An 18017-nucleotide genomic window follows, 5' to 3' on the forward strand; every position below is an offset into this window, starting at 1 on the left:
TCACTCGTTTATAAGACTAATGTGAAGGTTGTGTATTAATGGATATATTTTATAGTGAACATTCTTTCTATTGAACTGAACCTTTGCCATAGTAATATTATGTAAACTACACCTGTAAGGCTGGGTTTTAATGGATGTTTATATACTTTATTTTTGACCCTGGAACTGAGTGTTATCTGAACGTTATGTCATTGTTAGGTTATTGTGAAATAGGGTCAAGTTTAATATTTATTAAGTATAAGTGAATGCTTAATATTTTGTTTTAATAAGATTATGATGTAGGTCATTCCTTTTATTGACTAATGTGAAGGTTGTGAACCTTTGTCATATGTCACAGTCATTTTCTGTTAACTATATAAACCTGAGAGGTTTCATTTCAATGGATGTTTATGTACTGTCATTTATTTTTTGGGCCTGTCACTGTGGTCACCTGTGAGTTATGTTCTAGCTAAGGTTTTTAATGAGGTTTGAGTTTGAATCACCCTTTTTTGTGATTTTTTTTCTTAATGTTACGTCTGTCATATGGTAATATTTGTGAGTGTATATGTGTAACTTCTTTGTGTCAGTTAAAATGTGTTGTTATGATGTTGTCAGTGTATGTTCTGTAGGATTGAGGATCATACTGTACTCTATTAAAAGTTTTATTTTATGTTAGCTATAATGTTTTTTAAATTAAATATGAAAAAAAAATTCCTTAATATTTTTGTTAATTATCTAAAAATACCGAACGTTTAGGAAGATAAGATACACTTAGCACAATTATTAATTTTATGGCAACATTGTTTTATTCTGTAGCAACTATCTGAATATTGGTAATAGAAAGCTTACTTAGAATTTATTAATAAATGTGACTTGCAACACAAATTTAACCAAGTCTTGCATACGTAAGAATATCTAGCAATTATTAAGTGTGATTTGTTGCATCTTATTCGTAGTCTTGATAGTAAGGAAAGTCAGTGCCCTGCAGATACTTCAACGTCCATTGTTTGAAAGCCTTTTGCTGCTCCTTCGTCAAGTGGTTCCTCCAGTCTCCTACCTGTAAAATATAAAGTACTTCAAGTGGAACACTGACACAAAACAGTATGGTTGGTTACAACAGGCGAGGAGAGGCACTGTAAAGTGTTAGGCGCAAAGGTGGAATGCAAAGTGATTATAATCAGTAAGTCACAAACTTTACCAGATATTGTTTCCGAGGCAACGAAAACTATGCACGAATTCCTCTTCAAGGAGGGGGCTCCTTGTTGTGGTGAAGAGGCTCTTGGTCTGAGGAATTAGACCTTCTCATCTCCTTCCTCAGATCGAACCTAATTATCCCCCAGTACCCTCTACTCTATCCCATCCTCCCTTTTTCCCTTTCCTCCTCCTCCTCCCCATCCCTCCCCTGTTCCCTTCCTCTTTTTTGGCCTTTGGGATTCTTCCCACAGACAGTTTAATTCCTAGGTAGGGGAAGGGTACCGGGGTCCATCACATTCTGTTGAGGTCCTTGGCGCTGGCACCTGGGAATGTCCCAAACCCTCTCTGGTCTCCCGGGGGGTGGCTTTGGGTGTCTTTCGGGTGACGAGTGTATCTCTGGAGGCTGCCTGTCGGATTCCATGGGGTGGTAGCAAAAGTAGGTATGCTCTGTGGAGGGTGTCCGGCCACCCTCTCTTTTGTCCACCAAGGTGGCTCGGTAGATGTGAGGTTGCTATCCTGGATTGCTGGTTTACTGGCATGAAGGGTAGGGTATGGCATGGGTTCCATGCCACATCTGCACTACTTGTGGTGCTGAGGTCCTCTTGGGCGTGGAGGGGGATTTACAGCCCTTTTTTGCCACCTAGGAGCTATTCCTCCATGTTCCTCCCCCCTTTTTGTTCTTTCCTTCTTTGCTTTTTTCTAAAAAACAAACAGGAAGAAGTGATCTAACCATGGAGTCCTAAATCCATGAACCTGCTTCCCATGGGCCCCTTCTTGATACTACACTCTGTTCTGACTCTGCCTCGTTTATTGACCACTCTTCAGACACTTCTAATGCCTTTGTACCTCTTCCTGATGCTGTTTCATCACCCACTTCGAAGGAGTCAGGTTTTGATTAACTACTTCGATATGTCTGACCTCCGCTCTTCTTTGACTATGCTTCCAGCCTCTCCGTCTATGGTGCAGCAATTTTCGAATTGCCAGCCTGTCCCACGTAGGACCAATTCTAGTCCGACTCCTAAACGCCCACGACAATTGCCTGATGATACTTCTTTGCTTCCTTCTCGTTCTACTCAGAAAAGACCGACACATCAAGCACTCCCTTTCCATGCCCAGTTTTGAAATTCTCAATGGATTAAATTCTTTTCTTTACGACCGACTTCCTCTACTGCCTATCTTTCCGACCATAGTATTGGCAAGGCACTCCTATGCCATGTTTGTAAAGATATATCCTTTCACTCTCTCAAGAGTGGTACATGCATCAATACAGTCCATAATGCTAACCAAGCTCATGATCTTTCTCTTCTTTCATATATCGATACTATTCCTGTCACTATCGAAAAACATCATTCCCTTATTCTTGTAGTGGCACTGTCATTCTGCCCTGTACCATTGTCCAACAGAACTTCCAGACATGTGGCGAGGACATTCTAGAACATTTGGAACTCCAAGATCTCCCAATCTTCAAAGTAGACACTTATGTCCTTCCTGCCCGCAGGCAGAGATGATACCTTTGTAATGTAGTTCGATTAACTTTCGAATGCCGTGAACTCCCATCCTCTGTTCATATAGTGGGACATCGTTTACAAGTTCGAAAGGTGATCTCTACACAGCAACAGTGCAGAAATTGCTGGCATTTTGGTCATCCAGCAAAATATTGCAGGTCTATGGCCGAATGCCCAGCCTGTGGTGCTGATGACCATTCCAATACTTCTTGTAGTCTTCCTCCCTCTTGCCTTAATTGTCATGAGGCTCACCCATCTTACTCTCGCCATTGCCAAGTTTACTTAAATAAGTGAGGAATCTGTTGCCTCAAAGAGACAGAAGGTTTCCCCTATGCTATGGCAGTTTCTCATCTATGCCTCCAAGGAAGACTACCCCGTATTTCTTATTCAAGTGTTTCTAAATGTTCCCCTACCTCTAGGGTCCCATCTTTTGCAGCCTCCTCTGGGATTATCCTTTCCATAGTCAGTCCTGTCTCTTATTCTTTTGCTGTACTGGACTCAGAAGTCCTTACCTCAACACCTCAGTCTGTTCTCACTTCTTCATGTTCTCCCTCACAAGTTCCGGTATCGACAAGGCCTCATACAACACCTCCTCCCAATCGCCCCTCTACTCAGAAATAAAAAAAAATCCTCATTGCTCAAATCTCCTTTAACCCTTCCTTCCCTTCTTCTACCTCCACATTTTAACTTTCCAGTCTCTGAACCTGGTTCTTCACCTTTCACTGGTTCTGTTACAAGTGTGGAGGTTCACCCTCCTCCTTGTATTGTACCTTCCCTTCCCTGTCCCTTCCCAAGTTTCTTCCTCTTCTGCCTCCTCCGAGGTTTCTTCCTCTTCTGTCTCCTCCCACACGTCTTCTCCAGTTCCCTTTACCCTTTCGTCCCCCTACTTTGGTACAGTCTATTGCTGTTCCAATCTATACTTACCCTCCTCCTTCCATCTTCAATATTGTCTCCCATATGTCTTTGTCTTCTGAAACACATGAAGCTATTGCAGAATATATTGAAGAGACTAAACCATCAATGGACACTGATCCACCTCCTGTTCCTCCTCTTCCCTCTCCTCCATTTGCGCAACTCCTATCTTCACAGTGTCCTATTCGCTGCTTGAATGTTTTCTGCTGCTGTCACATGTGGACTTTTCTAACCCCTCTAGTCCATAGGAACCTTTACCTGCAGATTTCTTGTATCTTTCTCGTTACCAATCATGGCCTATTTACTGGGGAAATATCTGCAGCCTGGGAGGTAATTAGGGTGAGCTTCAGAAGTTGCTCTCCTGGTTTTCCCCTGCTTGTGTTTGCTTACAGGAACCAAAATTGCACTCCGCTGTTATCCATCCCATGATTTATTGTATTCTTCGGATCATTTTTCTGATGGATCATTTAATGAAAGTGTCCTTCTTATACGCACTGATAGTCTGTACAGTCGGCCATTTGTTCATACTTTGCTGCATTACGCTGCAGCCCGTATGCACTTGAATAAGTGGTACAATCTGTTCTATGTATCTCTCTCCTTCTCGGGCATTATCTATCCCAGATGTTGCTTTTCTTGTTTTGTCCTTACTGCCACCACTTCTGTTACATGGCGATTTTAATGCCCACCATTTCCTCTGGGGGGAAAGGGTCTCACTGTGACTCCCGTGGCATTCAGTTAGAGGGTTTCTCGCTTCTCATCCCCTCCATGTTTTAAATACATGTACTCCCACCCATTTTGATCCTCGTACTCATACTCTCTCTTGCATCGATCTTTCGGTCTGCTCTTCCTCCACTACACTAGACTTCACCTGGTCTGTCCTCCTGGACTTACATGACAGTGATCATTTTCCAATCATTCTTTCTTCTTCATATTCACCACCTCTTCATAGCCCACACTGGCAATTTGATCAAGTAATTTGGGACCTTTTCTCGCAACTAACTGCTTTTAGTGAGGTTCCTACTTCGTCCTCCATTGATGAGCTTTTACACCTCTTCTTGACCTCAGTTTTAACCACAGCTTCTCATTCTATACCCCAAACCTCGGGTAGGCATTCTCAGAAGTTGCTGCCTTGGTGGTCTCCTGCTTGTGCTCGGGCAGTACGTTTGAAACGCGTTGTGTGGGGCAGGTACTGGTACAATAGTATGATAGGGAAACTTCTTGATTTTAAGCAGAAGCGAGCGGTCACTCGCCATGTCATCTGCGATGCTCAACGCACTTACTGGTGAGATTATGTTTCCACCATCACCTCTGCTTCCTCTATGAATGCAGTCTGGAAAAAAGTACTGCTACTGTTCTGTGGGTTGCCGGTGTTGATATAGCAAGCCCTCTTGTCATTGCCATTGAAATTGGTAATCATCTTGTCCGAATTTCTCAGGGGCTCCATCTATGCCCATCGTTTCTTTCCACAAAGTCAGCCAGAGAGTTAGTAGTGCCCTTAGTCTTTGCTTCTCTCAAAGAAGAATCTTATAAAGTGCCTTCTGGAACTGGAGGCAACACTCTCAGCTTGCCGATCATCGGCAGCTGGGCCTGACGGCATTCATATTCGGATGATACAACGTTTACATCAATCAGCCCTTGCAGTCTTCTTACAACTCTTTAATCTTATTTGATCACAAGGAGTTTTTCCCCATCTGTGGAAATCTGCCATTGTTCTCCCTTTCCGCAAATTGGGTACTATGGGACATGATGCCTCCCACTATCGTCCCATTGCTCTTACCAGTGCAGTTTGCAAGGTGATGGAACGTCTGGTAAATCGACATTTAATGTGGTATTTAGAGACACACAACAGTCTCTCCACTAGTCAATATGGCTTTCGTAAGGGCCGTTCTAACATTGACCCCTTACTATGCGTGGATACATATGTTGGTAATGCCTTTGCGAATAACCACTCAGTTATTGCCATATTTTTTGACCTTGAGAAGACATATGACACAACTTGGAGGTATAATATTTTAGCCCAAGCCCACTCCTTAGGCCTTCGAGGTAATCTACCATCCTTCCTTAAGAACTTCTTAACTGACAGATATTTCTGTGTTCAGGCAAATATGCTCTCCCCGAAGTTTGTCCAAGCTGAAGGTGTCCCCCAGGGATGTGTTCTGAGCACAACACTTTTTCTCCTTGCTATAAATGATTTGGCCTCTCTTCTTCTATCCAATATTTGGTCATCACTTTATGTTGATGACTTTGCTATAGCTTGTGCAGGCCCTGATTGTCACCTAATTGTAGTTTCTAAACTAGCATGCGGTCAACCGTGTTTCCAATTGGGCCACCACGCACAGGTTTAAATTTTCCAGAACTAAAACTCACCAGATTACTTTCACTAGACGTTTTGTCATCTCTGATCATCCATTGTAACTCTATGGCTCATGTGGAGAAATTTTCTCCAGGATGGGTTATCAGCCCCCTTCAGCCCCTTTCAGCCCCTTTCAGCCCTGAGGGGCCCAGCCCTCTCAGAAGGGGCAAGCATCTTTACTGCTAGAGCAAGTAATTGATCCCAGATGCAGTATGAGTATGCGATGTGGTCAAGTGACCGCTGCTCCTTGCAAAGTCCAGTGTTGCAAAGTGTAGTTTAATAAAAGACAGTCCATCTCTTACCTTAGCAGGACAATTAAGGAAAATCCTGCTCCCACTTTATTACCATGGTAAAGATAGTGTACATTGTTGTCTATGCTTAAGACAGCAAGAATCAAGCATTCTGCTTTGCTTCATGGAGGAAGTGGCAAGGAAGCAAAAGTACTAGGTCAGCTTTTCCTTTATGTTCGAGGGGCATTGGAGCAGCGTAGGACGCTGTGAGGTCAGATTACTTTTGACTCTACTGAGAGTCACACTGATGCCAGGATAACCAACAAAGAACACTGATCCGTGCATTAGTGTGAACAAAGTGTCTCACAAAACACGATAAACACTTACAAAGAAGTGTGATCAGCTTCTTTAGTGACATTATGGTGTGAACAATTATTGATGAACAGTGTAACAACGAGTGTTGCGATCAAACAGAGTGTAGTGTGATATTCTTCAAAGAACACTATTCTTCAGTCAACTGAACGGATATCTGGGCGTAACTACGGGTCAGATACATATACCCAGGTAAGTGTTCTAACTCGTGATGTACTACTATTGACTGTGCAGTTGAGTCTAAGTTATGAGTTAGTCACTTATCATAAACCCAGTGACAAGCAGACTTTTAAGTCCACATGAGAATGTACGTCAGCCATCAGTGAATGAAATATGCTGACATAACACCCCCTAGGGGTAATTTATTATCATACATAATATAATCTTTTTCAGCCTGTTAAGAAGTGGATGATACAGCTTCTCAAGACCTCGTCTGCAGGGGCGGCTGTGTGGACAATGAGCTGTCTTATCAGCTAATTACTCCCTATATTTAATCTTTAATAACCTTAACTGGTAAACCATTTCTCAACAGTTTGGTCGTGCTCGAACCGGATAAAGGCCACACTGTGGCCCAATTATGTTGTACTACAGTGTACAAATAACCTACAAGCCGAAGTCCTTCGAAAAAAGCTGTAAAACTAGTGTTTTACAATATAAATCAGTATAAATGAATCCCTCCAGACTCAGTCACAGAGAATGGGCAGCAAAAGAAAACGGGCGCTCGCCCAGCATTCACCCAAAGAAAACGGGAGCTGGGTGACTCACCCAACAAGAAAACAGGGGTTGGCACCCATCATCCACTGCTCCAAAGCTCGAGAAACGCTGACGACAACAGCAACCCAACTAATGTTCAGTGTGTCTGAGTGTATATACACATAGTGTTTATAATGGTTTTAGACAGAGATTAAGAGACGAGATTGTGTTAAGTTTCTTAAAGATATACCTGTTACATTAAAGGAAATTATATATAAAGTGTAAGCTTTCATATATATATTAACAGTGACATTTATATATGTGTAAGAAATATACACGTGTGATTTACAGTTATTCAGTGACATTTATAGTGTATAGTGAATAAAGTGTATAACGTTATTTACGATTAATCAACGTTGTCAGGCTGACACAGCAAACTCAAGCCATAAACACCAGCCATATGTATTGTGTACCCTTCATGGTCATTGACCCTGAGGTTAAGCTTAGTAGGTCAGTAGTGTCTGACTCGATTATTACTGACTTGAGCATAACAAAAACTCAGCTGTTTATAGCAGTACAGTGTTTTTTAAACACTCTAAGTGTGGTGCTAGAATTGTCAGTATACCATTAAAATGGCTTGTTTGAAAACTCAGTTTCAGTCTTTACAGACTAAGATTACACAATTAGAAAATCTAATCTCAGTCTGTATAGGATTAACTCAAGATATAAACATAGATTTTGATGATCTTGAGGTCAAATTTGACCTCAAGATCATCAAAATCTATGTTTATATCTTGAGTTAATCCTATACAGACTGAAATTAGATTTTCTAATTGTGTAATCTTAGTCTGTAAAGACTACAACGTCTGGAAATAATTAATTCAGACTATACACATTATGAAAATAAGTTTCTTGAATCAGATCCATCTGAGGAAGAAATTAAAAATGTTTTGGATACTTTTAGTAATCAACAGTTAAGGTGGACAGGAGTACAGGCAATTTGCCGTAAAACTCTGTCACAGAGACCTACTGTAACTAGTGGTCAAACACCTGTTACACCTGTAACAACAACAAGTGTACCATTACCAAGTTTACCTACCTTGTCATTACCTATTTTCCAAGGTCATAACTATGAAGAATTCATTAGAGGTTTTCATTCTATAGTAAATTCACGAATAGACATAGATGAGATTGTTTTGTTTAATTATCTTAAATGTCTTGTGAAGGGAGAACCCTATGAACTGATTAAGTCATTTCCGGTGGTTAAAGGCAATTATCAAATAGCCTTACGTGTCTTAGTAGACAATTACTTTGATGCTGACAAGACCAGAGTTAGACATGCAGTCTTAATATCAAGCTTGAAGCCACCCAAACATTGTTTTTCAGATTTACAGGCATTTAGAATCACATTAGACAATAGTCTCAGATCTCTAGGTGCTAAATATGACCTAAGACAATGTGATTGGTTTATCAGTGGTATTGTACAGGATAAGTTGTCACCACAAACTATTGAACGATTAAATATTATGTTCAATAAACGCTATTTCACTTGTGAAGAAATTAGCAATGGTTTACAAACAATAGTTTCATGCATGCAAACAACGAGACAAGATGAGAAATCCACAAAACCCGTGGATAACAAGCCTTCAACTCAGTATAAAAAGAGTATACCTACTCCCACTAAATCACAGAATGGGAAATCCCATATAGGCATTTATCAAGCTGTGAATACAACAGACAGTAAATAGACTGTCACACATAAACGTACTCCAAAATGTGTACTTTGTGATGGAACACATTGGGCACAGTATTGTACTCAATACACATCAATGGAGGCACGTAAACAACGTGTTCATCAGCTGAAAAGGTGCATCAAGTGTTTAGGTGAACACAAGGGAGGAAAATGCTCACTGAAGAAGTGTTTTAAATGCAAGGGTATGCATCATACAGCATTATGCCCAAATACTTTTGCTGAACAGCAGAAGACTTCCACAGAATCAGGAAGTCAACAAGCAACAGCATTAAATGTGAGAGATAAGTTTAAAGCAACTGCTCTCCCGATAGCTCGAGTTGAGTTATCTAATAAATAACACAAAACCAATGTGCTAACATTATTTGATCAAGGCTCACAAAGGTCCTTCATAAGAAGAACAGTGCTGCAGAAACTGAATAAACAACCCTATGCCAAAGTACAGTTAGATATAGCTGGTTTTTTCCACAATTCTGGTAAACAGACATATGACCTAGCCAGAATCACTGTTGGTCTAGGAAACAGGAAAAAGACAGAGGAAGCTGTGGTACGAAATAGATAGAGATTATACTCGATTCTTGTGGCCTGAAAATCCACATGATCCTCAAAGTCCTGTGAAAACTTATTGTTTCAAATCAGTATTATTTGGTGCAACATCCTCTCCATTCTTACTAGAAGCTACTCTAAATACACATTTGAAGAAATCTGAAAGTCCCTTCAAAGAAATCTTAAAGAAAAGTTTCTATGTGGACAATCTTCAGGGTAGTGTGAATAAAGAGGAGGATTTGAAATCCTTATACAGAGAAGCAAACAAGGAGATGAAAGAAGCAAACATGTTATGATTAATTCTTTAGGACTTTATCTCGACTCGGAAAAGATTATAAGATGTCGAGGAAGAATTCATAATTCTTCACTACCTATAGAAGCCATACATCCAATATTGATCCCCAAGAATCATTGGCTAACAAAACTGATTGTGCAAAACGCCCACAGTAACGTGTTACATGGCGGGGTAGCTGACACACTTTGTCATATACGACAATCTTACTGGATACCTCAAGGTCGACAAAGTGTTAAAAAACAAATAAAGGACTGTATTACTTGTCGTCACTACGATATGCGAGTATGTCAGTATCCAGGTCCACCTCCATATCCCTCTGAAAGAGTTTGTCATGTCACTCCATTTGAGGTGACAGGTGTAGATTACACTGGACCAATAATTTTAACCCATCAAGGTATACATCTGTTTGTTCACTTGTGCTACGACTAGAGCAGTACATCTGGTAGTCACTGACATGTCTGCTGAAATCTTTATCAAAGTATTCAGAAGGTTTGCAGCCAGAAGGGCATGTCCCAGACTGATGATTTCAGACAATGCAACGAACTTCGTTGCTGGTGCTGCTTATTTAAGCAAGATCTTTGAACAGCCAGAAGTACAACAGATGCTGAATCAACGCAGTTGTCGTTGGAGATACATTCCTCTTAAATCTCCATGGCACGGCGGATTTTATGAAAGAATGATCGATATTGTAAAACGTTGATTAAGGAAGACTCTTCATCGTCAGAGAATCGACTTAGAAGAATTCTGTGCAGTCGTGACTGAAATAGAAAATAGAGTCAACAACAGACCTCTAACTTATGTTACCGATGATCTGGACAATTTGGAAGTGTTAAGTCCATCTCATTTACTCCATGGCAGAAGGCTCGAACCTGTTCCTCCCATGAATGATAAAGAAATCATAGAGGATCCTACTTATTTCGAACCTGAGCAACTCAGATGTAAATTCAAACACCTTAATAAAGTGATTGAATGTTGGGAGAAAATTTGGAGAGAAGACTATCTCACCTCATTGAGAGAACACTTCTATGGAGCTGGTGTTCCTGAAAATCATAAGTCCTTAAGACCTGGTGACATACTGATTATTGACAATGATGATCCGAGGTCCCAATGGCCACTTGGAAAAATTGTGACCATATACCCTGATGCAAATGGAATCATCAGGACAGTTGACGTTTTAAGCAAAGGTGTAGTGAATAAGCGGACAATAAATAAACTAGTGCCATTAGAATTACACAGTGTTGAAAATAAAATTAGTGATTCTTCAGAAACCACACAGACTAAAGCTGTTCAGAAAAGACAAGCAGCAGCGGTGGCAAGAGAGAAAATCAAATTAATGTTAAGTGACGAATAGTTCACCTGCAGCGAACCTCTGCCGCCCCCCAGTGTGGAGAAATTTTATCCAGGAAGGGGGAATCAGCCCCTTTCAGCCCCTTTCAGCCCTGAGAGGCCCAGCCCTCTCAGAAGGGACAAGTATCTTGTTTACTACTACAGCAAATAATTGATCCAAGATGCAGTACGAGTATGCAACGTGGTCAAGCGACCGACACTCCTTGCAAAGTCCAGTGTTGCAAAGTGTAGTTTAATGAAAGACGGTCCATCTCTTACCTTAGCTGGACAATTAAGGTAAGTACTGCTCCCACTTTATTACCATGGTAAAGATAATGTACATTGTTGTCTATGCTTAAGACAGCAAGAATCAAGAATTCTGCTTTGCTTCATGGAGAAATTTGGCATGGAAGCAAAAAGTACTAGGTCAATTTTTTCTTTATGTTCGAGGGGCATTGGAGTGGCGTAGGACGCTGTGAGGTCAGATTAATTTTGACTCTACTGAGAGTCACACTGATGCCAGGATAACTAGCAAAGAACACTGATCCGTGCATTAGTGTGAATAAAGTGTCTCACAAAACACAATAAACACTTACAAAGAAGTGTGATCAGCTTCTTTAGTGATATGTTGTGAACAATTATTGATGAACAGTGTAACAACGAGTGTTGCGATCCAACAGTTTGTAGTGCGACATTCTTCAAAGAACACTATTGTTCAATCAACTCAACGGATATCCAGGCGTAACTACGGGTCAGATACATATACCCAGGTAAGTGTTCTAACTCGCGATGTACTACTATTGACTCCACAGCTGAGTGTAAGTTACGATTTAGTCACTTATCATAAACCCCGGTGATAAGCGGACTTTTAGGTCCACACAAGTACGTATGTCAGCCATCAGTGAATGAAATATGCTGATATAACACTCCCTTGGGGTAATTTATTATCATACATAATATAATCTTTTTCAGCCCATTAAGAAGTGGATGATACAGCTTCTCAATACCTCATCTGCAGGGGCGGCTGTGTGTACGATGAGCTGTCTTATCAGCTAAGTACTCCCTATATTTAATCTTTAATAACCTTAGCTGGTAAATCATTTCTCAACAATTGGGAGCTGATCGTAGAACTCTCCTTCGCCTACATTCAGCCCTGACTTTATCGAAACTCGATTATGGTGACCAGATGTATTCGGCGGCCTCTCCTGCTGCTCTCTCTTAGCTTAATCCCATCCATCACCAGGGATTACGTTTATGCCTTGGTGATTTTGGCTCTTCACCTGTTGAGAGCCTGTAATCCGAAGCGAATATTTCATCCTTGCCTGATCGCCATGATTCCCATTGCCTTCTCCATTATGTTCACTCTCATGATCTCCACAATCCCTCCATATAGAGAATAGTCACTGATGTTAATAGGCATTCTTCATTTGTTCATCACCTCTGTTTACTCCATCTCTTTTCTATTCGCCTATATTCGCTCTTGTCTTCCCTTCAGTTACCACCTCTCTGTGTTCATGTAGCATCACGCTTTTCCCTACCCCCTTGGGAAGTTCCAGCTGTTCGTGTCTGCTCTTTCTCACTGCCATGGGTGAAAGCCCAACTGCCTACGGTAGCTTTCCACTCTCTTTTTCTTGACCACTTCCACTCTCATTCTCATGCCAACACAATCTACACAGATGGTTCTAAGTCTTCTGACGGCGTCGGATTCGCAACAATGTTTCTGGACAGTGTTGTGCGGAGGCATTTACTATCCTCGGCTAGCATTTTTACTGCTGACCTGTATGCCATTCTTGCAGCACTTATCGGTATTGCATCTATGCCTGTGTCACCATTTGTGGCTTTTTCAGGCTCAATTAGTGCTTTACAGGCTATACAAAAATTTGATACACCTCACCCCCTAGTTCTCCATATCCAACTTTGGTTATGCCGTAATTCTACCAAGCACAAAGATCTTGTTTTTTGTTAGGTCCCTGGTCATGTTGACGAACCTGGCAATGAGCAAGCAGACACTGCTGCGCGGTCAGCGGTACATGACCTCCCAGTTTCATATAGAGGTGCTATTTTGCTGTAATTGTTACCCAACTTTGCACCCGTTGGCAACAACGTTGGTCTGATCTGCTCTATAACTTACCTTCCCTTCTTACTCGTGGACCCTCCTTTAATCAGGATTCTTTCATTGACTTTTTGATAACAACTGATTTACTCCACAAATTCTGATACCTTTTGCACTCCCCTCAGCCCTTTCTACCTCAATCTCTTGCTACCCTCTACCCCTGAACTATTCACTGCCCCACTGTACTCAATAACCTACTAATCATCCCTCTCCCTCTTGCTACCCGATACCCTCACATCCCTCCCTGCCTTGCAGGGCTGTATAGACCTTGTTGTTTAGCGCTTCTTTATTATTATTATAATAATAATATGCATGAATTTTCTAGACACACTAAACACAACACCTGTGACAACAAAGACAACAACTGCACTATACGCTATGCAGGATATAACAATATTATGTGGATCAAAGATGATGTAATATCCTTTTGATAATTTTGAAGAACACAAGATGTCTTGCAAAATATATTACACCAGAAACACACGCAATCATTCACACAGTAGCAACCAGTTTCACTTGCGTTGTGTAATGGAGCAACATTAAACTAGTAACTAAAGAAGAAGTTGAATAAAAAAGTTACTTAGATCACTGAGTTCGATAGGTAAGGCAGCGACCACTTTGAGGTGGCCAGCCACAAGGCTTATAATAGCGACTCTCTTTGATGGCGTTACGCTTTTAATAGCTGCTTTTTCTCCGTGCCTTCCCTATATGGCTGTACTGGATCTTCTTATAAGAGATCTATGTGTCGATGATTTTCCTGGAATAACACAAGACAGAAAACAGCAGTTAAACACATAACACCATCGATGAGAAGAGTGTGTTGACCATCGTGCCGCCATTATATCTTCCATCACCTCTCCTCACCTGCTGTGACAGACTAAACAAGTTCTAGCTGTTTGTCCCATTGTACACTTAATGCTGCTCACGTATGCAACATGTTGAACAATACAGGTTTACTTCGTAAATGTTTGGTTCGCCTATTTCATTGACTTTTTTAAATTGCTATAATTTTAGAATGGCTCCAGATTAACTGTGTTTCAACAAAAAGGCTCGAGTAGTGAGGTTTCTAAAGTCACCGGCTTTATTACGCTCTATTTAAGTTCATTTTTTTCTCACCTGACAGAGGGTCAGCACCCGACTCTGGTGACTTGTTAACATATTATTAAGATGAACACCAAGATAATGCAAGCGACTTTTCTGTACGAGTTACCTTGCCCTTTCTCATGAACTTTATTTCCTTTGCCTCTTGTGTGGGTGCCATCCGCAAGGTCTCGTAATTTACTGCTGGATTCTTACTCATTTCCTCGAAGGAGCAGTGATGAGTCAGCCATGACACCTGCTCTTCGTTCACATCTCTTCCTAGAAAAGCTGCCACTTGCCTCACTACTGCCGCCAGGTCCTGAATTCAATATGTACATAATATATGGAAAAAGAATTGGTTAGATTATTTATAGATTTTTGTTAAATATACCTATAAATCAGGTGGAGACAAAATACCTCAATGAGAAAATTTTAAATCACAATATGTTGCTTATTTAAATATTACAACATATCATACATGTTATTTATCATTATCACTGCAATATCACATGTCAAAAAAGAGTAAAACATTACCTTCGTCATGTCCTCATACCGGAGAAAGAGAATGTGATCTTCATGTCTCATCTTCCAGAAGTTCAGTATGTGCTGCCAGAAGGGTGAGTACAATACTGTCGAGGAGAGTTAACAGTGAGTGTACCTCATGATATTGTACTATCTAGTGTCGCGTTCCAGTTCGTTGTGTCACTCATTACATGTATGTAAATGGCACAGCACATGGCTGTTCCGTTCATAATAAACATTATTAATAAAAAAAGACACAATACCGTTACTGGAACGATACACAAATAACCTGCACATAGAAGAGAGGAGCTCACGACGACGTTTCGGTCCGACTTGGGCCATTTACAAAGACACAAACTTAAAGGAACGAACGAACGAACAAGTTCAGGTCAGATCCCAATGGGATGAGCGTGGAAGACGGGACAGACGTAGAATAGCTCTGGAGAGGAGTGTTCTTAGTGGTAGAAATAGAGCCATGGCTTAACCCAGCAGCTAAAGCGATCCTGGGGCAGACTTGAGAACAGGAATAGCAGGGACTGTTGCATCGAACTTGTGGTAGTTGAAGTTTTAAATCTTGAGCAGTTGGCAGCAGGCTAGGTCACATCAGAGGGTAGAACATTTATGGGAGTTATAGGAGTAACTGAGGAGGCAGGTTTGCAATGGAGCCATTTTCGAACTTTTTGAAGCTGCTCCAAGATAGGTGGTATAATTTAGCCTTGTTACTGAAGGTGAAACGTAGAGGCTTGATGAACTCAAGAACTTGGGTGAGTGTGAAGTGAAGCGATGATTCACAGCAGTGTTTCAGCACCGAAGCTTTTGTAGAGTTCAGTACAGGTCATGGTGTCAGTATTTGAAGGAGAAGTATAGAAGGTAAGGTTTTCCCATGAGGGTTTACTGGAGTCGTCGCTGTCTTCCTCTTCTGGAGTGGATTTATTGGGCGAATCTACAATGTTGGTAACAGGTGACTGAGGGTAGACATGAGCAGTGGAGAGGTGTAATGGTTGTGTAACAGCAGGCTGGGAGAGGTGGGAGACGATGGTTGAGGCAGCATGATCATCGTTGTCGGTGGTGGAAGTGGTTATAGAAGTTACAGGAGCAGTTGCTTGGGCAGGAGACAGGTCTGCAGGTGCAGTAAGGTTCAGGGCGTTGGGTAGGATCTTGAGGATGTCTGCTGAAGGTGTGGAGTCCGGAAAATTGAAGGTAGGCATGTTGTTCAGACGGAATAGATCGTTAATAGTGGTGTTGAAAGTGCCGGGGTTTGCTGCGTCCTAACGGCGGTAGCTAAAGCTAGCTTCGAGGAGTCATTATTGCACAATTCAGAGGCTTGATTTTCACACGATGCGACAGCATTGTGAAAAGGATGTGACGTTTGTAGAATACAAATTTCCCACCCAGGAGGGGTCGAGCGTAGAGCAGCTGTGTGATCGGGCTACAATCTGTCAACGAAAAGGAACGAACGAACGAACGAAAGTTCTGGTAAGATCCCAAATGGGATGAGCGGGGAAGACGGGACAGACGAAGAATAGTGCTGGCGAGGAGTGTTCTTAGTCGTAGAAATAGAGCCAGGGCTTAACCCAGCAGCGAAGGCGATCGTGGGATAGATATTGAGAAGAAAAATTCAGGCTCTTCTGTGGGACTCCGGTGGGGTGAGCGGGGAGGAAGGGACATGCGACATTTAGCGCTAGAGAGGAGTGTAGAATTGAGCCATATCTTAACCCTAAAGCTAAGGCGAATGTGGGTCAGAGAATGGCACCTGTCAGGGAATCCAAGGTAAATAGGGCTAGGAGCAGGATCAAGCAAGGAGTAGAAAAGGTTGTGTCGGTTTGTGGGTCTGCAAATGTCTTCGTAAAGGAGAGAGGTCCAGTAGTCATGTCGTGTTTCAAGTTTGTCTGTCTGTCACTGAGCGTCTTCCAGTACAGATTCAGCGCAGGGATGTCTAGCTGGGCATGGAGAGACTCGCTTGTGGCGAAGTCCTCCAATCTGACATCAAGCACCCAGCGCAGTGCCTTGTTCTGTACATGCTGCAGTTTAAGTAAGCTTGTTTTTGCTGCAAGAGAGATGGCTAGAGGAGAGTAAATTATCAGAGGACGTATTAGGGATTTGTAGAGGTGTAGTTTGGTGCGTTGAGAGGCATATTTCAGCTTGCAGAGGCCCGCAAGGGCCTTACCAGCTATTGCATGCCTTGAGTGAATGTGTCCATGTAAACGAAGAAGGTGGTCAAGATTAACGCCAAGGACTGTGACAGATTGTGTGATGGGGATGTAAGTGCGGGTGTCAGCTGTTCTGAGCTCGACAGGTAATGGAGGATCACGTTTCCTGTAGTTAAAATATGTAATGCTGGATTAAGCTGCATTGGTTTTGATCCTCCATTTTTGTTCCCATATGGCTATCCTGTCGACTTCATTTTGTGTTTTGAGTGTGAGTGTATCTATATTGGCATGAGTGATTAGTTGTGTAATGTCGTCTGCATAGGCTAGTGTGATGGAGTTGTGGTATACAGGTGTTGGAATGTCGTTAATGTATAAAATGTAGAGGGTAGGGGAGAGGACAGATCCCTGAGGTACTCCAGCATTTAGTGTGAAGTAGTCAGAGTAACAGCCTTGGAATTTGATTCTCATGGTACGGCCGTCTAGGACGTTGCAGAGGAGTTTACGAGTAGTGAGAGGCAGGTTAAAGTTAGTGCAGAGTTTGTACTTGAGCCCTTCGTGCCAGTGTCAAAAGCTTTTTCAATGTCTTTTGCAACCAGGGTTGTCCTGTTTCTTTGTTTTGTGTTTATGTGGATGTAGTTGAGAATGACGTTAATGGCATCCTGTGTGGATCTGTGTGTTCTGAAGCCAAACTGGCCATCAGAAAGTAGAGAATTGTGTTCCAGGTATCTGCGAAGGCGATGGTTGATGAGTTTTTCAAAGACTTTTCCTAAAGTTTCGAGGAGGCTGATAGGGCGATAGTTTCTAGGATCAGAGTGGTCTTCTTTGGGTTTAGGAAGGAGGATAGCAGTAGCAGCTTTGAAGAGGGAAGGGAAGTATCCAGTGACAAGGGAGGCATTGAGGAGGTTGGTGTAGCCAGTAATGATAGAGTCCGGAAGGTGTTTTAGGGTAATATGCTTTAGGCCAGAGTCACCAGGAGCCTTGGGAGGGAGGTGTCTGA

General features: G+C 41.8%; 1 protein-coding gene across 1 annotated transcript in view; it reads right to left on the reverse strand.

The window, feature by feature from the left end:
- Window positions 1-627: 627 nt before the first annotated feature.
- Window positions 628-18017, reverse strand: part of LOC128689503 (luciferin sulfotransferase) — a 438093-nt gene continuing 420703 nt past the window's right edge. The window contains exons 6-8 of the mRNA XM_070086450.1: window positions 14883-14977; window positions 14479-14667; window positions 628-1036 (exon numbers count right to left, since the gene is read on the reverse strand). Of these exons, the coding sequence (XP_069942551.1) occupies window positions 926-1036; window positions 14479-14667; window positions 14883-14977 (395 nt within the window). The 3' untranslated portion in view covers window positions 628-925. The remainder of the gene's footprint in view (window positions 1037-14478; window positions 14668-14882; window positions 14978-18017) is intronic.

Source organism: Cherax quadricarinatus, chromosome 18, assembly GCF_038502225.1.
Source record: "Cherax quadricarinatus isolate ZL_2023a chromosome 18, ASM3850222v1, whole genome shotgun sequence".
NCBI classification, from domain to species: domain Eukaryota; kingdom Metazoa; phylum Arthropoda; class Malacostraca; order Decapoda; family Parastacidae; genus Cherax; species Cherax quadricarinatus.